Consider the following 24,688-nt stretch of genomic DNA (forward strand, 5'->3'; position numbering starts at 1 on the left):
TGCATATGTGCCTAATTATTGTCTAATTTTGTAGATCTTCTACGAACCATGGCAGTTATTCGATTGTTTGAGACCGACAGACATGCAGCACACGTATAGGAATGGCAACAGTTTGAGAGCGAGCTAAGTCATGTTTCATGAAAATTAGGTCCATGAAATCTGGTAGATACGACAGGGATACTACCAAGCAAGACTCCCCTTATCCGCGCTCAGCTGGTTGATGAAAATCCGTCAAAACATCAAGTTATCGCCTGTCGTGGCCAATCCAGACAAGCGCACGACTTGAGAACTTGTTGAATCCATTCAATGAACATGACCTCTCCGCTGACCCATTTACGCCACGCCCCTACCCGACGGTCTCGATTCTGATTGGTTGAAGCGGACGACGAGCTGACGTTTTGTGAATGCTGAGTGTGCAAGTCGGAACACATTGCCGTCTGCGTTCATACAAGTAACAGACGTGAGCGAGCGAGGATACGTGAATAAAGATCGAAGATTGTGTGGATTTTAATCATTCTCTTGGCTCTTCGCTGCGACATAAGGTAAGTCGAGCTGGAGTTACATCTTAGCGATATTTGTCTACGGTCGTAGTCATCACATTTCACTGTACCTGAAATATTTTCAAGAGGCGTGATGGGCTATGAGACATCGTCTGGTTATGAACGGCCCATGCTAACTCGAGCGAGGCACACTAGCGGCGGGCCCAGGTTTACTTACCTTTGCTTACATGAATGAGTTTTTGTTGACGCTCCGATGGTTTCAGCCCTGAGCATGACTTGGATATTTTTACAAACGGATCTTTAGACATTTTTTGCCTAGCTCTTTCCAACTTTGTAGCCTAACCCGAGACTTCCTTTATTTATATCGATTACTCAATATTATGCAACAGGAGAAATAGGTAATAGTAACGTTGTTTTGATTTTCAGACAACTTAAAATCTGAACAGCTGTAATCCGAAGCCTGATTTGAATCGATATCGATTTTAGTTATAAATAGAAGGTGGAAATTTGGTTGCGAAATCACGACCCATTGGCTATTTTTAAACCTGACATGGGACCGGATGTATCAACCTGAATTTCACCTTAAGCGTTTTGAAAAATTAAATATTGAAACTTAATGAAAGGTCAGTTGAAGGCTGGGCTTTATTAATGAATGAAATATATTACCTGATATGTGCTTTGTTGCGAATATGCTTGGATTTATTATGAGAATTAATATTCACATGTTATCCTGTGTAAATAATACAGCTATTTAATAGACAGTTATTAAAGTGTACTTTTATTGCCAACATTGTCACAATCTTAATTTCTGTTACAATGTTGAGATCAAAAGATTAATTTCACACTTTGTTACTGTTGCAGACACAAGATGAAGGTATTGTTTGTATGTGTGGTGTTGCTGTACATTGCCATCCCAACAGAGAGCGGAGTAGCACAGTGTCCGAATGGACAGTTCTTAGACATGCAACTGGACGTCTGTAAAAATTGTTCCACATGTCCAAAGAACCAGATTATCAGAAAACCGTGCCACTCACACGGAGACACGATGTGCGGGCCATTCCGCGAGTTCATAGACTTTAACCAAAGGCCTGACGAAGGTGGTCTCGTTGACGAGGAACATGCCCACCCCGACCACCACAAACACGGCAAACATCACAAAGGACACCACCAAGGAAAGAAAAACCATCACAAATCCACGGACCCTACCTCCGAACTGTCCATTGTATCCATTGATGACACGACCGACCCTGCGAAAAGTCAAGGGAGCATTCTGGATTTGACGTCTGCCGTCTCCTCCAGCGAACACCAATGGAAGACCCTGGCTATGGCGCTGATCGGAATACTGTGCATAGTGTCTGTGTCCCTCGTACTGTTTGTATTCGCTGCATGCTACATCAGAAGCAAGAGACAGGCGCTCGAGAAAGAAATGATTTATGATCCAGGTAAGAACCCCTTATACTGCTTCTGATTATATTAATTTTAATATTTTAGATAACATTTTTATTCAAACGCCATGTTTAAATTTCATAATGAGGGCTGTAGATCGGTTGCCAGCGGTGTGGGTAGTGGTAATATTCAACTGGCTGTGGTTTGGTATGGATGGTGTTTGAGAAGAATAGATCTACGTATGTTGGATAACTCACCGATAAATGACAAGTGAGAATATATAGTTCTACAGCAGCATGTTTTATGTTATGTTACAAGATAATACGGTTCGGTCAGACATATTTGTCAAAATACTTCTGATGGTGTTTGCACCTGAAATATTAAGGAAAAGAAAGTTATGAAATTCATATTCAAAATGGTTTGTTAAAATGTTCCCAAAAGTTATCTAAAGGAGGTTACATATATGAGTGAGTGAGGTTAGTTTTACGCCGCTTTTCGCAATATTCCAGCAATATCACGGCGGGATACACCAGAAATGGGTACATATATGAAATGATCAAAGAAAATAGTATAAATTAGATATTAAACGTCGAGTTTGTTTGGCATGTTTCTGACATGTTACAACATGTCGGAAAGCTGTTTCGGCGTTATCTCACCGCGGCCCATATATCCCCACAAAACACACACTAGACGCACGGCTCATCGAACATGTTTGGACTTGTACAGCGTAATTGCCGTCAGTCACATGGTCAAGGGGACGCAACTCTGCATGACCTCGTCGCACAAACAGACTCCGCATGCGAAGGTTAGGTATTTGATACGCCGTATATGCTGTGTCAATTAAATTCCCACACTCTCGAGATCCCCGCTTTACGATAAGCGTTATCAAAAATATTTGTGAGCCTGAGAGAGTAATTGGTCGCTTCTGGTGTAATGGTTGCCACATGTTGCTTCAGTGGCCTCTCTTGACCTGACCCCAGGGACGGTCAGGGCGGGGGAGTAAAATCGCGCGTTCGTGAAAAAACATACACTGACCATGAACTTGTAGGAGGCCAAACTTTGGTCAGGTGTTGGGTTTATTAAATGCTTGAGCCTCTTGGGTTCTGTCTTTTAGCGTCGATTTATCATATGAGGATTTTTAATCTTACCCTTCTAGCGCTATTAGTGAAACAGAAGTTTGTTTCTATATAATAAGGCCATTGCGTTATGTTTCAAAGGATAAAACAACATGAATATTATTCTAATAAATTACATAAGGTAATTAAATTCTTCTAAAAGTAGAATTACCGTTGTTTTCATGACAAGAATTTTATTAAGAACGTGACTGTTAATCCACGCGTGACATTATTATGTCTATTTATATATTTAAAAACATTATTATGTCTTATTCAAATCACAGTATCAGATGTGACATGAACGTTAAATATAGCATAAATTCGATCATTTGAAATGTCTACTGGAAAATCTGGGTCCGTATGACGGAACATTATGTAACAGTATGAGCCAATTTTCCCTTGACACATTGCAATTAAGAACAACGGAAAGTGTTTAATTAGGGTTATAAAACAATTATACGTGACGCCTTTATTGGATCACGTATGGTGGTAATAGTTTAAATAACCATTTTCCATCCCTGATCGTTCTATTGGGGCTAGATAATGTCTCTGTCACCGGTAATTGTCGTCAACCTTTAAATTAACCCTTTGTGAGAAATAAAACAATCGCAAGCGCGTTCCTGGTTTATCTCTTCTGGACAGAGAAATCTAATTAACATTCTTGGTATGTACCCACATGTCCTAATGAGGCGTGGCCGTAATGTCAACTCGAGTTTAACATCGCTATGCTGTGTGATATTTTTATCAGGATAATTACATGTTTTGCCTTCAGTGCTTGAAACAAGGAGGAATCTCCCGTTCCTCCGACAAGCAGTTAATCATCTCGTGTTCAACATGTCGAGATGGTTTTGCATGGAATGTAGTATGCATTTTCGTACTTGTGGTTGGGTTGGGTTTTTTTGGTGCCGAACAGAATGCAAACATATTTTGTGATTGAAGCTGACGTTTTTGCATGGTTATGTATGTCAGTTTGATGTCGACAGCTTTCAGTCATAACTGTTATATGTGGCTACATGTACGTTGTATTGTCTGACTGTTTTAATACATATTAGATAGTTGGTTTAATTGGTTCATTATTGTGGGTCTTTTTGTCTTGAAACAGAAATGGCTGATAGCAGTTGTACATTTAAATGTTCTATTTTTAAAGACATTGCTTTGGATGAATCTCCGAATAAAAACGCATTACAGAAATATTTTTCAACATTAACACTCACTGAGACAGATGCTATGTAATCTGACGTCCTCGTCACGTGTTCTTTGAAGCCCGCCAGATTTACTCACATCAAGTAAGAGAATAAGTGTTCGATTGGCCGCTCTCTTAATCCAATCTTAGCAATTTCTGTAATTCATATAATGTATACCACTGATGATGCTGGATTCGACGGTAGGGCTTTAAGCGTCAGTTTCCACACCACGACTCTCTCCCTAGTGTGTTAACGCTGAGTATCTTCCCAGTGTTAACTGCCCTGTAAATAAACTTACAGTACACCTCTGTGCACCCACGCATGTGAATGGCGGCCCAAGTGAGGACCGACAATATTTGGAAGTATGCGAAGTAACTAAAAATACCCCCTACCTATTTAGAAACGTGTTGGGTTCATCTATGGACTTTGCCATGAAAACAACGTTCATGTTTGTTGAGCCAGTATTTTAGGCCGCGTTGCATTGGTAAACGTTTAAGAAATATTATTCATGTAGAAGTGTTTCAGTGTGGCGATGTACTTCATTTCAAAGTTTGATGCTTTACCCTGTGACGCAAGTCTTACAATATGTCACGAAATTCTATAAATGTTTATTTCGCTTCATAATTCGCTAATTTTCCCTGTGACTCCATCGCCCCTTTATGAGCGCATGTGTTTCAACATCAAAGATGCGACTGAGCCTGGAGTATATAAAAGTAAGACAGGTTCCCTTTTCCGGAAACGGCTGCATCGAACGTCTGCATCGGAGCATGGGAAACTTAGAGCCAGTGGCAGAAATGAGAGCAATCTTTAAGAATGAGTCATTGCTCTGGTTCCTAGGGCCCAATGGAGAGGCATGTGGAAGGTTTGGCGAGGTTCAAGAGCAAAATTAATGAAAGTGGATTCCCGTTCCTCCTTGCTCTGTCCCGACCCAAACTCACCTCTTTCTCGCCGCAGGCGGTTGTCGGGTGTGGTCTTTTACTCCCATGCTGCACCATCAACATCTCGAGACATGTCACTATTTGAGCTTATTTATCTTTTCTGAAAACCCCTATTAACAACAATCCCTTAAAAAATTATTTTTTATTTCTTTGGTAATTGTCAACTTATTAGATTATTACATTTTATGATAACCATCAAGATTGCATAATATATTCTCATTGCCATGGGTTAAGTCTCGTATTCCATACTCATGTAATATGAGCTATATTTCCGGGCTACACAGCCGGCATTTCCTCAAGTATATATTTTACATTAATCGACAGATTCCCGCTAGCTAATGCAGGCACATCCTCTTCAGGATGGGAACCAAAGTTCTACAGGACGACGTTGAAACATAATGTATTTGTAAGCTAGGTTTCCACCCACTAATCTGGTCGTATTTATCAGTCTGATCATGGATGGTGACTATGGTGTAGTGTTACTGGCTGCATTCCTCTGCTTCATTGTTGCCACTTGTTGCCAATACGCTAAAGGTTAGGAGGCTATGGCTTGGCTGCAGCTCATGCAAGAATCTTCTCGGCTTGCCAAAATATTTCTTTGTGCTCATCGTCTTTTGTGAGACGAGGCAACTCATAAGAATTAGCTTTTCCAGAACTTTTAACATTCGTCTCGGTATGCCGGACGTGATAACACAAGATAGGATAAAATGTGTTGCTTTTATAACTGATTAGGAACAGATGCAGCTTTAAGTTTCATTAAAGGACAAAACTACATACAAAATATAGATATGGAGTGTTCCCCAGTCGTGCCGAAATAGCGTGTTAGGACGGTACCTGAAGCTGGACACATTTGCTTCCAGCCGAAACATTCCTCCCCGTTTCCATCCGGTCAGTTTCAGTGGTCAAGACAAGCAACTGGATTAGACGTTTGCCACAAAAATAATCCGCTTTCTTTTATTATTCTGTGAAAATTTGAACCTGCAAACACAGCAAGAATATGAGGCTTTGTCTGTGGCAACATCAAACGTTGATAGTTATGTTCTTCAGTTAGTTGAAACTCAGAGGTGGGCTCAATGTCCACAACACTTTACGTCCACTCGGGCACAGGGGGTCATCTCAAACAAACTTGGGTAAACAGTCGCGATGTTCGGAGCCCAGAGTGTTATAGGGACCAGAAACATAATTAGACCAGCTATAGATTTTCTCATCAGTTTGTCACAACGAATCGTCTCTGCTAATATTTGTTATGTGCAGAGACAGGCGATCACAAACGGAAGCTAAGGTGTCTCTGGAGCATGGGTCTCCGGTATTGAACAGCGTTTGCGTTTTATAATTGACAATACCTCCAAGGTTCTAAGGTATTCGAGGGCCATTGTCACAAAAACGCAGCATTGTCTAACTTCCTGTACATCCCTTAAAGCCATGTTAGTTTGTTTGAGTTTGGTCAATTTTTGATTCAGTTACAATTTTAAACGTTGGGAAAGGTGCCTTGTGGGCAAACGGGCACCTGTAGCTTAGGGGTCAGTGATTAGCTTGGACGGGACGCCCCGTACCTTGTTACAGTCATTGTCTTGTGGAGGAGAACAATACCCCCTTCTGTTTGAGGTGGGATGTGGGAGGGATTTCACATCATTTATGGGGTTGACCGATGTGGGCGAGGGTCTTTCTTATCGTGTCGAGACAAGAATAAACTTCACGGACCTCCACTGGTATCATCCGATGCAGAACAATTGCAGATCTCATTCGTTGAGATAGAATTGTTTCAGGGCAAGAGGATGCTCGCGGTAGTGAAGTTGCAATTGTTGACCACGTTTTAAAGTCAACAGGTGGCCAACAATACCATTGGTTTCCCTAATGCCCATTAGGTCGGAGTGTGGATTTGTAACCAGTCTATCCCTTCCATCTTCTACTCTTGTACCAGGTTTGAAGTCCCGAGTGCTTGAAGGTGTCCACATGGAGCGTGTCACGTGTTGATGTATCTCGCATGTTTCAAGTCCTGAGGGACAAAATCTTCAATTTTCCAAAATCTTAAATCAAACTCAATTGTATGATAATTTACAGGTCAGACAAAGCCCCACACTTCAAATCGACCCAAGTCGATCAATGTGCACTTCCGTTGGTTTGAATTAGCATACTATACATCAACTGTTGAGACAAGGTTTCAGGTTTCGAGTATCCTCCATCGCCTCTTATTCTTGTTCTGTCCCATTAAGTCCCTCGGACAAGTGCCCCCCTCTACATTTTATAGGCTCCTTCCTCCCCTCTCTCTCCCAAAAAAAAATCTCTGTTGATGGTAACCCCTTGGTGTGTCCACCTTCACGTTACGTGACGCGCAGTACAAACCCACCCCACTACAACCATCACAACTCACAATCAGTCTGACAAAATTATGTTTTTGGGGATTTTCAATCTCTCAGGGCACATCGTCATTAAAAACCCGCAGCAGATTCAGGGATGGCTTTCAACCAGGCGTGGCGTTGGCTTTGTCGTCGCCGTCTCCGAGTTGCGGCCTTCTATTGTAGCGAAACAAGTCGACTGGATTTTTCAATGGTGTAAGGCGAGAAGTTTACTGGCGAGTTTGTTAGGTATGGTGACGGAGGGACTTGGATTGAAACGTCTTCACCCCTCGGGGCAGTAGAGGATAGTTGATGTCTAAATTGGTTTAGCTAATGTCCCCCATCTTCCTCCCTATTCAACATAATGAATAAGGTTGGACACGTTTCGGGTTCTAGGTGAAAATTGTCTTGTATTCTATGAGGTACACAGTTATGAGAATATGTCAATAAGCGTATATCCGGACTGGCTGGTTTTATGACCTTAGATAAATATGTATTTATGCGTTTCTGGATGGTCCTTTATCAAGTTTCCAAACCGTGGTTCGAGGGTGTCCTGTGGGTGACCAATCTGTTTCAATGTGTGAAATACGAACGTGTAGGAATTCCATCTTTCTAGGATTACTAACAAGTCCCAACCCCATGCTGGACCTCTACCCTACGACCGCTAGTGTTGTGTTAGGGGTACTTTAGACGTGACCTAATGCGTCCTGGTAATAGGGATTTATGAAGAGAACATTTCTATTTCATGGCGTCTTAGGAAATGAGCAAAGGAAAGTAAACAGGATTAGCTTTGATTTAACAATGGAGGCCTGTTGTATGGTATTTGTGTAATTTGTTCGATGTTTGTACCTAATTATTTTCAGAATGTATGAAAGACGATACTTATTACACGTTACTTGAAATGTCATTTGATATGGCAGATTATTGAAGTTTATAAAACAAACATTCAAAGAATGCTGTACGTTGACATTAGTATCGTGGGATGAGATATTAATAACTCCTTAATTAAAATGTCATACGATACGCTTTGTTATCGGCAGTGTGTATGAACGTTAGTTGAAGGAAAACAGTATCTTGACGACATCTAGTTCTCCTTCATCTTGGTGCTTTGTGCTTGTCAACGGCGTAAATGATAAATTGTGTTGAATAATATAAGCCCCATATGTTTCATCTTAACAGCCATCTTGTAAATTACGTGTCGCTTGTAAGGAGGCCCGACTCTCTCGGTTTGTGGGAAAATGTCGAGTTTGTTTCACTTTGGGGGACAGATGGGGGGAATCGTGAAAACTCCCATAAACAACGCGCTACAGTGTAATTGAGGGGTAGCAGTTGATAACATCCACGGACAAGGGGATTACGTTTTGAGGCGGAGTAATACTGGGCTTGTTGAAATCTGTCATCAGGCACCGTGGAGGAAATAAAGTCGAACCCTTCAGTCGTCGTATATTGTTTAGTGGGGTTTGTTATTTTAATGTCGAGGGGAAATTACAAAGAATGACAAAAATTAAAAACTCGTGAAGAGGGAAAGGAAATCAAATGTTGACTCGTAAACGACGATAAGCCGGTAGTGTTTTTTTCTACGTCAGTTCAACCAGATTGCTTTTGAGGCAAATCCAGGGAAAGACGTATGTTGACTTTAGGAGGTCAAGGTCGAACTATGGCTAATGCACGTAGTTAGGAAATTAGTATGTTTATTTCAGAGTTAAAATCGTAGCGCCAATTCATCCAGCTGTTGCTAAGGTGCCAAGTTGCGCAATCTTTACTCCAGAGTGTATGAAATTTCTTTTACATCGCCAAGGTGATAATCCCCCAAAAATTCATTTCAATGTACTTTCCTTCATTGTAAATGCCAAAGCACGGACAGTTCATTGCATGCAATAACGGACAGATCTGCTGATTCTTTGATATAGGTCCGTTAATGATATGGTCAATTAGACAACAACTGAACTAAGCATTTCCAGAATGAACGTGTGCATTTCATGCCAAGCTTCGTCAAGCCATTATGCTGCAACAGTCTCCAGTCCTTGTTTGTCGGAGTGATTATTGGATAACTTGCCAACATTGTACCGCCGCCAAAAAAAACCCTGCAACCTTCAAACAATTGCAAGCCTTAAAAAATTCTGCATGTAATCTTTTTCACAAATTCAAATTTACGGAAACATACTGCGAGTCTGCCAACTCCCACCGAATACACACCGTGTTATGAACTTGACCGTGAAACTTTGCCAGTAGAAGGGATGGGGGAGTGAGAGAACGGCATTGACAGGAGACATGTTTATTTTCACCCCGGACGACAAACCTAAATCGTTAATCCTCTTACGACTAACAAGGTTTTTCTGTGTGTTTAGACGAATACATATTGACTCGTGCACAGAAGTTGCTTTGAAAAAGACCAGAAAAGTACGTAACGATTTTGTGAATTAAAATTTAAAGGTTAAATTCGTCACTCATTGACATGCAAACGTAAACATTTAACTTTCTACAGTAAATTGGATGTATTTGTTTTTTACTTTTAAACGAAACACGAAAAGCAAATTATAGTTGTGCCCTTTAGCTTAGCAAACCTGGCCGTAAGAATTTTCCAAAGATGAACAGATGGGATGTTTAATGAGTTTGAATTAAAAAAATAAAATGGCTTCCCTGTCCACGGAAGCAGACGTCATTAGCGGGTACAGCGTGTCCACATGCATTTTGAGTGTGGACAGAGGGTGAAGGGCAGATACCCTTACCCCCCGTCACTATTTGCCCCAGGTTACTGAGTACACAGCAAAGTACAGGTGGTCGGCTTTGTGAACTACTCTGGGTTACCTTGATCGCGTGCACATTATCATTCCGCTGAAATTTTGTAGTTTTTCCCACAGTTATAACCACCGAACTATTCAATACAAGTAGTTCCGAAGTAAATAGTTTCATTTGGGCAATATATGACATTCGATAAATTTGATAACATTGTCAAACTGACAAACCACATAATTCTTGAATTTTGGGTTCCTGTTGATGACCAGGTCACATTTTAACCCCTCATTAGGCTATAGTGACCAGTGACGTGGCGTAAGACACAATTACAGCTAACCAGACCACCTCTCATTTACTATTGCGGTAATAACACTCGTCCGTTTATCGAAGTCACTTATCATGGGTCAACCACACAATGTTGCATCATCTTGATGAGACAAGGCGGACTGGGCAGCTTCCATCATCCAAGTCATACGCCCCTGGCTATCTAACACCCACTTACAAACCATACCTGTCCAGTTGACCTCCGTACTTACCTCTTGCCAACTCTGTGATCTCGTGCTTGGCAAACAGGTGCTCTCAAATTAAGTCGGGAGAAGATGACTAGTTGTCCGTATTTCACTGATAAGGGTTACCTAATTATTGAGGATTATAGGGATCGGTACCGCTGGCAGTGGTCTTAAGGTGTAATTTGTCGCAATGTGGGGTAATAAATAATGTGATAAGTCACTTAATTATTAGAATATATGTGTCACAGCTTAGTGACTACTGAAGAAACAGATGTTTCTTAAATTGAATGTGTTTGTGAAATTTTGAACAGTCAGTTGCAAATCTAACTTGTTAAAAAAGCACAATAATATATATTTCTTCTTCTTTTTTCAGAAATGATGGAATGTCAGAGTGCATATGTTCAAGTACAACCGTATGAACCAGCACGTGATCGCCTAAAATCGAAGAGCAATATCCGGGCCGTCCGCGAGTTCCAGCAAAATGCATATGATTCCGGAAGTGACGACAGTTGTGGAAACCCACATCCGCCATCAAGCCAGTTGCTGGGGCAACTGATTATTGGACCGATCGTTGATGATTACGATGCAGACAACAGCGGACAAACAATTACAACAACAAAATCATCGGACTACGTTTATTTCAACAGCCCCCAAAATGCAAACGGGGAGCCGTGAGCTTCAAATATTCCAGACATTATTGAGACTGTAGAGTGACTGACATGATTCCGAGTCACTTGATTGATGCAAGAGCACGTGCAGACAGTGCTTATGTGTGTATGTGAACTATTTGTGATATTAGTGTGCTCATCTGGTATATGGGTCTCACCCAGTGCTGGTTGGCCCAAACGGCCATACATCATCATTCTTGCTCATGGAATCATTTGCATAAATTAGCATAATTTATTCAACTTGCAGGGCGTACTAAAATGAACTTTCTCATGTCTGAGAAGTCTCTTGAAGACTTCTATGCTGTATATGCTACCCACGTGTTCTCAGCGTTCTGTGTGAAATCTCTGTCCCATAATTAGGTATTTGCCAAGATATCTTATTGACCGGAGCCGTCCAATAAAAGAATATTTGACTTAGAACCCCTCTTGACCACTCATTCGCTGTGAATAGATGCAATATGGCAGACGCAGCATCAAGCATCCACTCACTTGACGGCTCCGTTTGTACATAGAATGTACAAAATATAGATCCTCCAATTTCAACAATAGGATGAATGGGCGCCTCTGACAGGTTCAAAACCGGTCCTTGTTCTTGAGTTCCTTGGCATAGAGACTTACATTTGTTTGATTCAATATTTCCTTTTGATGTATCTTCTTATAGAATCAAACCCGCCGTCTTTTCACAAAGTCATCTAAGATACACCAAAATCCGAATTTAATTTACGTTTTAGCCGCAAATGTAAACCCCAAATCCGGATAATTATCATCAATAAATCTCAATTTCCATAACGCCGATAAAGTACAAAGCTTAGATGTCTCTCATTGCAAATACGGTCGGGAATTACAGAAAAAGCCATTGTTGAAGCTCCGACAAAATTGAGCTTAGAGTGTATTTAGATATTACTGCGGATAATCTCTCCCCGTGTGAATGGGCCTTGTGTTAGAGTCGGCCTGCGTGGTTGCTGGTTCCCACAGTTACAGCACAGGGTTTCCTGTCTGGGGGACGCGGAGTTAGATTGGGGAAGTTGTTTGCCCCCGTCTCGTGCGGAGCCAACATCTTAGTTGACTACACAACAGGTTCTGATGGCAGACGGAAACATTACACCGTAACCAGCTCGTTTCAACATTTTTTCTGAAATTATCACTCATTTCAGATTGAAATTGCATATTAGTAAAGCATACTTTGTTGTCCAAATTAGTTTAATCGTAAACTAATTTAATTTGCAGAAGCGTTTTTGTCTCCAAACGGAAACTGGGATATATTAACAGAACTATGAGATATACATATTTCATGTCTTATGGTTAGGTGCCCATATTGTGGACATACAGCGTCAAGGTCAGGTCAAGGACTGGCTGCAGTGCTTTTCACCAAACCGACAACTCAACAACCCATAACGTCAATATTTAGAAATCTTGGCAAATACGCTCCCCTCTCTCGGTCACCTGATCTCAGATCAAGACTCTCCCTCTGTCACTTTAATCTGTGCTACAAACTGCATTAAGGTTCTCGTCTCAAAGACGATTGCAAACGTGCATTATTGTTTGAATATTTAAACTATGCATTTTCTGCTGAAGGGGTCGGCAGCATGAACGTTTATTTTGTCAGAAAACGGTGCCTTCACTGCCAAAACAAAGCCTATTTTTCTAATGCTTTATCTGTACTTTGTGTTGTTGATGAGACAGTGGTACATACACCACTGAGTGTGTGTTGAGGCTGGTGCGAGAGTGACGTATGCATGGTACCATTTATGACGTCAGATCCGGGAAAACCGGAAACTGAATTGAGGTTTTCTTCTCAAGGTTGTTCAAGATTGTATATATGTTGACTATATATTTTGTACAAAAGGTGTAAAAATGACGAATTTGAATTAAAAATTCAAAATGTATTTGATTTTTGCTTGTGCTTCGTTACCAGTTCCTGACCCGTGAAGGTCCGGGTTAGAATATTGATCTTCAGTAGCTCATGCTTGTCATAAGAGGTGACTCACGGGATCGGGTGGTCAGGCACGCTGACTTGGTTGACACATGTCACCGGTTCCCAATTGCTCAGATCGATGCTCATGCTGTTGATCACTGGATTTTGTTGTCCATATTCGAATATTTTACAGACCGGTCCGCCATAGAGCTTGAATATTGCTGAGTGGGGCGTTATAACAATCAACCAACCTTTGCGGAACATCACCAGCAGTCATTCATAATGATAAACGACAAGGGTTCAACGTATGAATGTAAATCATTACAGTGTGACATGGTATGACATGCGCAGTGTAATACACCGATCGAAGCGGTGGTCGAGACTCGATCATTTGCAGACCGCCACCATATAATATTGCTGAGTGCGGCGTAAAGGTCAACTCACTCACGTTATCAGTTCCTGTTTAAGAAGACCAGGAATGGTTCCAGTCCTGTTACAGCATTTTGACCCACGCGTTTGACGAAGCAGGAATAGGTGGTAACACTGCATCCGTATGTTCACTGTAATCGCCTGGAAGGTGGGAGTGTCACTGTATATGGATAGTGTACTGTAAATATCAGCGCCTTGAGCATGGACTAGTTGCCTGGATATATGTGCGCTATATAAATATTCTATAATAATTTGAATGGTTTGGTTAGGTTTGGTTGTTGTCTTTCGCTACACTCTTCAATATATTACAACTATATGGCGGCGGTCCGTAAATAATCGAGTCTGGACCAGACAATCAAGTGATCAACATCATGAGCATCAATCTACACAATAGGGATGCGATGACAGATGTCTGTTTGGAGACGTTACATTTGGTACTACATGTAGTTTCCTTGCTTGACGCTTGGCATTATGGGAACAAAACTTGGATTGGTCGGCTCTCAGTCAGTATACTGTATTTTAGCGGGTTATCAGTTAGACTGCCGCGTGATATCTCAGTTGCGGGACACTTAAACCAATATTTGTCCGTACTAGTACACGCACACACATACCTACACACGCATACGGGCGCACACACACACACGCATACGGACGCACACGTGCGCGCATATAGTCATAGAAATGCACTAGCCTTGGAACCCCATTTCACGTGGCCTCTTCAGTAAATGGTATGAATACACAATAACGTTTAGAAAGTGGTCAAATGTAACATATGTTATATTTGGGATTACACCATTTCTTAGTAAAGTATAGATTCTAGTACTTTTGTTGGGTTGAGTCCCATCCGGGATTCGAACCCACGCCCTCAGAGTCAGTCACCTAAAATTCAGACACCTAACCCCTCAGCCACCGCGGACTCAACCCATCAAAAGTACTAGAATCTGTACTTTACTAAGAAAGTGTAATCCCAAATATAAGATATGTTACACGTAAATTGAAATTGAAATATTTGCCTATGGTCTGAACTGCTGAATCATATGAAAGACATTGCGACACGTGCATCCAGCTTGAAGACGATTACATATCAAGTTTTTTGCACACGTGCGAAAGGTTTTTGAGGTATGCGTTCGTGACGACCCGTAACGCCCCAGTTGTGTGCCGCCACTGCCGCCCACGGCCGCCTCGCCCGGGGGTCTTTGTGCAGACTTTGGGTGGGACACTCCCTCTGTCACGCGAGACAAAGCTGGGTGTTCCATCACCCGCACTGAGACGTCACAAGCGGAGTCTCCATGTCTTCCACTGAACCTGTTGTCAATGAATGAACTCGGTGCTCGAGTACAATGTCAAGACTACCATTGGTTAAAAATGTACGGTTATAACGAACTCAAAGAGACTGTTTAGTTCGTTATAGTCGTAGCTCGCTATAGCATTTCTACTAAAATGTTCAATTTCAAGACTGAAATTGATTAAGAAAGTTCGGTTATAACGAACTCAGGGAGACTGTTTACTTTGTTATAGTCGGAAGTCGTTTAGCATTTCGACTAAAATATACAAAAAGTGACCAGGGCCTAGATTTTCGAAGCACTCTTAGCGCTAAGATAGTCGTATGTGCCATTCGTTAACATTAACTTACGGCTGTCTTGGCGCTAAGAGAGCTTCGAAAATCTAGGCTCTGGACTAAAACGATTTTTATAGCTGTCAGTTCGGTATAAACGCAGATTACTTTAGTAATATATTGAACAGCATTGGATGCATAAGTACATTGAATAAGTAAATGTATTTCTTTCTTTCACCTCAATATTCACTGTTTTAAAGTGATTCATTAATACATTTTCATTATATAGTCGGAATCCAGCAAAATGGACTCCGCTAAAAACATGGATGCTTATATGATTTGCTTATACATGGGAAAGAAACTTGTTTTGAGCCTATTGGTTAAAGCGTCCGCTTATCACGCAGAAGACTCGGGTTCGATTCCCCACATGGCTACAATATGTGAAGCCCGATTCTGGTGTCCCCCGCTGCTATATTGCTGGAATATTGCTAAAACGTCCGTAACACGATACTCACTCACTCTTAATATTGAGATTGGAAAGAAAAGTAGCCACATTAAATTCACAAAATAATGATAATGATAAACTGCTTGTTGCCAAAGGTTTGTCACAGCCGTGATATTGCTAGAATATAGCTAAAAGCGGCGTAAAACCATACTCACTCAAAACAGCCTCCAGGGAGCATGACCAAACACGCTGTCGGACTAACTTTATTAACACATTTGTGTATCTCATGGCTTAGGTTAGTTTTCTTCAAATTATTGCTGATATTATGAGTGATATACCTCGCTAACACTCACACAGTACACAACAGATATATGACAATAACTATATCTCTGTGGGGAAGTTCAGTTCGTGCATCAACCTTGAGAAACACATTCTAAAGTATGTTACTTTTCATTTTTTTGGTATTTTAATTAAAAATTCAAAGTTTGCATCCTGACATTCTGCTTTTTTTTGTACAGAGAAATTATTGTTTTAAAATTTTTTAAATTTTTGTTAGTTTACAAGAAATGCGGTGCGTTTTCCTTGACATTTAAGATAATGTTTATTCGCTGTGCATGGAGGAGAATTCCTTTGTCTGTGACATTGTGGTTTATCCTTTTATTCCAAACTCCCAGGAACCAAAAATCGGGAATAAATGTACGACAGAGGGATGACATTTAAAAGAAAAGCGGAGGCATTTGGAAGGTGACATTCTCCACCCCGGCAGTTCAGAGATGTGTGTTCGGTTAAACATTGCACATGCAGATAATATTGAGTTACCATGGAAACGCCTTCTAAACATGACAAACACGGCAAAAAATGTTTTTGTAGAAATTCTGTCACGCCAGCAAATGTCCCTATTAGTTGTTTTAGCGCACATTAAAGTGACGTTCTTGAAAGAGATATCTACCATCTTTGTATTTCTGTCTAGGCGACAATTTATGTCAGGTCACCGTGACATTCTATGTCATTCTTCGAAGCATTGTCATTGCATTAATTTAAAGTCTTAAGGTCCTTGCTTCAAAATTACTGGGTTGTTTGCGTTCATCAAAAGAACGGTACACAAGTATTACAGAGAATAATAAAATGTCTTTGTGGACAATTAAAGCAGCTTTGTAGATATTCCGGAACCGATTCATTGATATACAGAGTATATCACCTCGTAACAGCTTGATTTAGAAGGTAAAACAGAAGTGATGTTAACCAACATAATCAGTGCAAATTTTGGATCCTGGCATTACTAAGGGAGGTAAGTCTGGGACGGCTTGGGTGATCAGGGTTATTATTGGTCTTCAGTGACCCATGCTTGTCGTAAGAGGTGACTAACAGGATCGGGTGGCCCGGCTCACTGACTTGGTTGACACATGTCATCGTATCCCAGGTGGGTAGTAGATGCTCATGCTGTTGATCACTGGATTGTGTGGTCCATATTCGGTTATTTTACAGACCGGTCCGCCATAGAGCTGGAATATTGCTGAGTGGGGCGTTATAACAGCCAACCAGCCATTGTGGAACATCACCAGGAGTCATTCATAATGATAAACGACAAAGGTTCAACGTATGAATGTAAATCATTACGGTGTGACATGGTATGACAAGCGCAGTGTAATACACCGATCGAAGCGGTGACATGGTGGATTATGGGTAGTATGTTATCCTACGTGGTAAAACTTGCCTAACAACAAACCCACACGTAAAGGAAGATTAATGATGTAATAACAACAATTAATAGGCACTGAAACCAAGACAATGCTTCATCCGAAATAGCGGCAGTGAATGATTCACTAACTGCTGCAGGGGGCGGAGAACGTGCAATGAATTACACCACGTGATCAGCGCTGGAACATAATTCAACAAATAAGTTATTTTTGAATATCCTAATCCCATTTTAACTACCATTGTCTCAGGAGATCAGATTTCGAGATAGAAGGTTAAATGTTCTGTTCTTGAAGGTTAAAATTTTCTGTAAGCCTCTTAACTTGTATCAGGGAATGGTGAAATATTCTGTACAGAAAATATGTGACACGATAATAAACCCATTTTCTTCTTCTTCCTCTCAGAATCTGATCATCGACCGAATCTAAAATTTAGACCTTCAAAATACACAGTTAGACTAACATCTAGTCTCTGAAGTGAACATATTTTATAGAAGAAAAAAACGTTCCTAAATTATAATCATAAAATATAATGAAAAGGAGCACATATATTTTCTTCATTTTCAGAAACTGTGGTCATCTAGACATTTTCTAGACTTGCATGGGCTTACTTGGATATGTTTCTGACTACTACACAGTTGGAACCCATTTGGAAAATGTAATTTGTTAGATTTGGGATTACACGTTCTGAGTGCATTTCAGATGCTGCTACTATTTTCATCGGGGGTTTATCGGGGTTCAAGCCCACACTGTCAGATTCAGACAACTAATCGCCTGCACACAATGTCAGCGATCTAACCCACTGAGCCATCGCAGCATCAGCAACGTGGATGTATGACAACTGGTAGTCTAGATCACGTGTTTTGTGTACTCCTCTGACAAGACTTTGACTTTGAGTATTCCAATCCGACAATATTGTGTTTCCTATCTGTTGATCACTACAAAAATTAAGACTGACTGACTGACTGAGTTTGGTTTTACGCCGCTTTTAGCAATATTCCAGCAACATCACGGTGGGGGACACCAGAAATGGGCTTCACACATTGTACCCATGTGGGGATTCGAACCCGGGTTTTCGGCGTGACGAGCCAACGCTTTAACCACTAGGCTACCCCACCGCCCCACAAAAATTAAGAACAACACTGATTGTGACTGTAGTCATTAAGTAGTTTAAGGTGTAGGAGAAATTTCTTTAGGTTACTAAAGTATCATTCATGTGAACAGCAGCAGTAAATTCATATTTTAAAAAACTTTTAAAATTAGTGAAATGTTTGTTGAAAAGGGTCGTTGTGCGTTACTTATATAATACTATTGTTTCCGGTTTCAGTTTTACATAGTTCTGTGTTTGTTCCCTTGTTAAATCCATGTACAGCAGATACAGTGAGTATGGTTTTACGCCGCACATAGCAAACTACCCCTCAATATTACTGTGGGGTAGACTGACATCTAGTTTCTGAACATACTTAACAGAAGAATATTTTTTTAATATATAAATAATACACAATAAAAGGAGCCCAGAGGCTTTCAGAAACTGTTGTAATCTAGACTTGCCACACATTCCAGACTACATTGGGTATATTTGTTTCACGGTCTCTTGGGTGTGTGTGTGGTGGGGGAGGGCCTTACCCACAAGGCTAACCGTCAACCTCTGTACAATCAGAAAAGCAAGATATATGGATGTCAACTTCTTAATAGTGAATAACACGACAAGTGTATGCTTACTCCTTCATCAGGTGTACAATTGATGGAAAAGGAACATTATTTCGGTACTGTACGGTATAGATACACATTCTGCACGACGTTTTGTTACATCAAAAATGTTTCACCTACCTCAGTGTTTGAAAACAGGCGATTTAGAGATAAAATTACAAGGACTCCTTGCTCGACTTGGCGCAGAGCTCTAACAATGGGTGCTGAGAGATGAAGATATTTTTTTCTTCAAAAACTTTCAAGAGGGTTTGTTTATTTTGATTCTTCGGATAACACATTTGCAGGTCTGATACAGTGGTGATTAACAAGTCGGACGAAGCTGTCTGGAGCCATTGCCCATCCCACCCACTCCATCTCGCTACATCCGCCCATCTACAGCATAGCACATTTCTTCCGGCCGCCTGTTAAACGCCTCGCCCTGCAATACATGGCATACATTTGATAAAAACATGCAAACAAAATAGATCTTTGGAGGGTTACGTTTCTCTGGTCTTTAAAAGGACTCCAGTTCGTCCATGCTTGTAAAATGGGTATTTCTTTGGATACGGGATATATTTTGTATTTTATGTTTGTCCACTGAGTGTATTACATTGATTGTTTATTGTTTTACGCCGCACTCAGCAATATTCCAGCTGTATGGCGGCGGTCAGTAAATAATCGAGTCTGGACCAGACAATCCAGTATATCAACAGCATGACCATCGATCTACGCAATTGGGATGTGTCAACCAAGTCGGCGAGTCTGACTACCCGATCCCGTTAGTCTTCTCTTACGACAAACATGGGTTACTGAAGACCAATTTTCATCGGTCAAAGTGTATTACAAGCAACGATGCCAGGTCACCTCGACTGACCACCCGATCCACAAATTCACCTCAGACTATCATCACAGGTTACTGGGTCCCGATCGTAACTTTACGACTTGTCGTAACTCCATAGTGTATCATAGGCGAATGAATGTTGTAACGCTACGAACGTTTTTGGGGATCGGGGGCAAGGGAGATTAATTCTAACCCTGGAATCCGACATGGTTTAAGCAAATGAGTAGGATGGTAAATGACGGTCAATAATTAGTTGCCTAAACAATGGCGGGGGACCCCAGAAATTGGCGTCACACATTGTACCCATGTGGGGAATTGAACCGGGGTCTTCGGCATGACGAGCGAACGCTTTAACCACTAGGCTACCCCACCGCCCCGAAAGTGTTAAGTGATGCTGGTAGTGCTACATAAATGAAACCTCTTGTCTGCCTCCCAAACCGTAGAGAATAAATTAGATACGAGTACTGCTCAAGTCTAGATTGATTTGGCAAATCTAGAGTCCCAAGCTCTTGGAAATTTAGGATTGTTCAATGCTACATTGGGATCTGTTTTCGCGATAAATATATTTTTTCTATATTTTTAAATAATTCAACCCATGTTGGGGACTAAATGTCCATCTGGTAAAACCCATGAACACAGGGCTGATAAACCAAGAAACCGGGACGAACAGGGATTAAATCCACGATGGTAAGTTTGTGACGTGCCCAATGGATGAATCAAGTACAGAAGAGAAACATCCCACCTTGAGGCATACATTTGCTTCAACGGGCATGCGGATTCGGGCTACACATGTGTTTGGCATCGAAATCACACTGGATGAAAACCCCGAGAGTTGACGCGTATCTGGCTTCGTTGTTAAGTCACATCACCCTTCGTTATTCTGGGCTGAGGGAAAACTGACGTCATTAGCAGCTGAACATGCAGAAGAGCAGGTTGAATGTGCGTGCGTGTGTGCGTGCGTGTGTGTGAGCGTGGGTGTGTCAAGGTAGTGTTGTTCATGGGAGGGGATTCAGTGTTGTATCCGGGAGAGGCTTCGACGAGGGGTTGCACGAGGGTTGTGGGGAGGGGCGACGTTGAGGTTCAAGGTGCGATTGTTGTACGATGGTACGAGAGGGGAGGCAAAGTTGGGTGTTGTACAACACGGGGTTCAGAAAGAGGATGTTGTACTTCGACGGGTGCAGGGAAGGATTGTTGTACAACGGGGGTTTCAGGTTAGGGTTGTTAACGATTGAATTAGTGAGTGTGGTTTTACGCCGCTGTTATCAATATTCCAGCAATATCATGGCGGCGGACACCAGAAATGGGCTTCACACATTCCACCCATGTGGGAATCGAACCCGGGTCTTCGGCGTGACGAGCGGACGCTTTAATCATTAGGCTACCCCACCGCCCAGTTGTTAACGAGGAAGAGGATACAGGTATGTCATCTCTAGCAGGTAGGTACGAGAAGCGTGGGCAGATTACGCACGACTCTTTTCCGACCATCTCAAACAGAGACGCGTCTTCGTTTTACACCTTGGCAACATCTTTCATTCACTATTCTGTAAGGTCTATTAGACTCTATTGTTAAATTTCGATTTACAAGGACGCTTTAAACACATAAAGAATGTAGCACCTGCCTCCAAACAGTGGGATTGGTTCTGTCAGGATGCCCACAGACTGGGGAGCGGTGTGGGAGTACCGCTCCTTGTTTAAGTGGGGGACCACTCCGTAGATGCTGATGTCGAAATTACAACACTAACATCACCTGGTACCTGATCATGTCATGCCAAAATAGCACGGGTATAGGTGGAAATATGTTCAGTGACGTCGTTCGAACAATAATTGACAAACGGAGATGCTGTCTAAACTTGAGATCAGGAACTTAAGACATTGTCTCCGAAAAACTATGATGACTGAGTATTGTTCTATGCCATTTTAGAAATATTCTAGCAATATCACATCAGGGACACCGTTTATTCATGTAGGGAATCGAACCCGGGTCTTCGGCGTGACGAGCGAACGCTTTAACCACTAGGTTACACTACCGCCTCATGTGTATTATAAAGAACTACCTCCTCGCATCAGAAATTACCTAACTCATCAAAAATTGCAGAACATGCATAAGTCTGTCATAAAGTTGTTTCCTCGATATCAAGATTTCATAGAACATTTGGTATAATGATTAAAGATTACTTTAAAATGTACTGTACTTTTTTGTTTTCTTAGGACGGTGGGAGTAGCCCAGACTTTAAAGCGTTCGCTCGTCACGCCGAAGAACCGGGTTCTATTCCCCACATGGGTACAATGTGTGATGCCCATTTCTGGTGTCCACCGCCGTGATATTGCTGGAATATTGCTAAAAGCGGCGTAAAACCCAACTCACTCACTCATTCTTGTTGCTTAATGCTTCATCACGGCATATTCAAGATATGTCGCGGCCACCTGTACATAACAGCACCCAGAGGATATTGATCCAGTGGTTGATATTGTGAGCATCAATACATGCTATAAGGCTACGTGGGAACGCAACAACCACGTCCCTCAACATTCCATGTGACTGGTTCGAGTCTAGGTTAAAAGCCCCTCGGGACAAAAGCCCCTTGGTACAAAAGCCCCTCGACCAAAAGCCCCCAAGGACAAAAGCCCCTCGAAAAATGACCAAAAGCCCCTCACTTTACGTATTAATGGGAAAATAAGATTAAAGACAAGAAATGATTAATAACATGAAACATTTTATTGCTTCATAAAATAATGACGATAGTTACTATATAAATTAATATGTAATTAGCAAATAATTTTAGTGAATAAGAAATATATATCATCAAACAAATGAAAACAAATCAACAAGAAATTATTAATGACTCGAAAAATTGTTTTACATAATAACTAATAATTAAACAAATGTTGTGGCCTATGGCAGAAAGAAAGTCCTCAGTAGAACGGACAGCGTTCTGTTTTCAAAGAGCAGCTTTTTGAACTCCATGATCAAATTTTAGTCAAATGATTTTCACAGAAATATATGTACACCTCGCTCATACTTGAGCAAATTAGCTCCATTTCCTTTACACTGGTATGATAAAATACTTAAAATACTATAAAATATATAAGAGCAATGAGAAAAGTTTATTCCTTTATGAAATACGTGAATCGAGGGGCTTTTGACAGGGGTGCTCAAATTAGCGAGGGGCTTTTGGTCGAGGGGCTTTTGTACCAAGGGGCTTTTGTCCTGAGGGGCTTTTGGCAGGTCCCCACTGGTTCATACCACCAACAGAAGTTGTTGGATATATATAGCTTCACAATATGAAGTGTGCATGTTGCTACAAGTAATAAAATATTTGAAACTAAAACCAAATGACATAAAGACTTAAATATCTTAAAATTATGAAATGATGTTGCAAAATAATAACGAATGGATGGTCGATGTATTTAGAATTTAAAAATACTGTTTTGAAAATTGACTTATGGAAAGAATTTGTATATCCAAGTTACAAGCTACATCTTGTCACGAGCCATGAGTACAATGATCGAAGCCCGATGTACCCCGTCTTGATATTGCTGGAGTAAAGGCGGCGTAAAGCTAAACTCACTCACTCTTGTTACTGGCGTGTTCAGAATACATTAAATAAATCTCGAAATAACAATTTTATAAATATATTTTGCTGTGGTTTCTGTCTTTGATTAGCTGAAGCAAAATCAATTATTCTTTATATGTTTTAACAGGGAGACTATATAACTATGTTGTAGAGTATCCCTGGTTTTAATTATATAAACTTAAAATTTCCCCGTCTAATTTGAATACAATGATAACATATGGCCAACATAGAACATCTGTGAAAGTATACAACTCATGACGTCACAGTTGGATACTGTGAGCGCAACACCCCATCCAGCTACAATCACACTCGGTACCCTAAGAGGCTTACATTCATAATAATCCATCTTACAAATCACGCCCACGCTTATCTAACGTTGGCCACGTCGGACATTAACACAGCAAGATCACGTGGTCAATGACGTAAAATCTCGCAATCTCTCATTTGTACGTGACGAGATTTGGCTGTCCGTGGCACGTGAGCTCGTTACGGGGTTGTTACAGTGGTGGCATCTATTGTCTATTGCGGAGGATGCCATAGGGTTAATAAATCATGTCAAGATTGACGGAATGTTGACATATGGGACAAAATTGACACACACGGCGTTAGGAGATTCATCGTGTAAGGGTGTACACGCGGTTCGAGATTTAATCTCAGGATTGCGACAAGATATTGAATACATCCATCATGAGATTTGACAGTGGTATAAAAGGACATATTGTCATCAGGAACATTGTCCCTTTTAGAAAATAAATGATTGTCATAAATTGGCTGCTTTTGTTCATCTGCGCTGTTTGTATTCAGAGTTTTCGGCTTTTTTGGGCGGATTAATATCATATGAACTAGTTATACCATTGTCTGAGTAATACTGACTGACTGAGTTTGGTTTTACGCCGCTTTAAGCAATATTCCAGCAACATCACGGCGGGGGGACACCAGAAATGGGCTTCACACATTGTACCCATGTGGGGATTCGAACCCGGGTCTTCGGCGTGACGAGCCAACGCTTTAACCACTAGGCTACTCCCACCGCCCCGTCTTAGTAATAAAAGAAACAACATGTAGGCGTTTTTGTACGGAATACATTATCTGACGTTATATAAATATAGAAATTACTCACGTTTTTTCTGTCTTATTCCCCTTAACGTTTCAGATATTTATGAGCCACCAGTA

At 41.1% G+C, this 24,688-nt stretch overlaps 1 protein-coding gene across 1 annotated transcript; it reads left to right on the plus strand.

Annotated features, from left to right (window-relative positions):
* Positions 1–410: 410 nt before the first annotated feature.
* On the plus strand, positions 411–13,258 carry LOC124281777. Its single transcript, XM_046717748.1, has 3 exons — positions 411–542; positions 1,362–1,942; positions 11,078–13,258. The coding sequence occupies exons 2-3, from the start codon at positions 1,369–1,371 to the stop codon at positions 11,377–11,379; spliced, it is 876 nt and encodes a 291-aa protein (XP_046573704.1). The 5' UTR covers positions 411–542; positions 1,362–1,368; the 3' UTR covers positions 11,380–13,258.
* The last annotated feature ends 11,430 nt before the right edge of the window (positions 13,259–24,688 follow it).

Source organism: Haliotis rubra, unplaced genomic scaffold, assembly GCF_003918875.1.
Source record: "Haliotis rubra isolate DU_JTF1 unplaced genomic scaffold, ASM391887v1 Scf29, whole genome shotgun sequence".
Taxonomy (NCBI): Eukaryota; Metazoa; Mollusca; class Gastropoda; order Lepetellida; family Haliotidae; genus Haliotis; species Haliotis rubra.

Bases quoted from the DNA above. Each gene is read 5' to 3' on its own strand.
- LOC124281777 (XM_046717748.1), top strand. From the start codon at position 1,369: ATGAAGGTATTGTTTGTATGTGTGGTGTTGCTGTACATTGCCATCCCA. The intron at 1,943-11,077 runs GTAAGAACCCCT...TTCTTTTTTCAG, and splicing joins AGAAATGATTTATGATCCAG to AAATGATGGAATGTCAGAGT.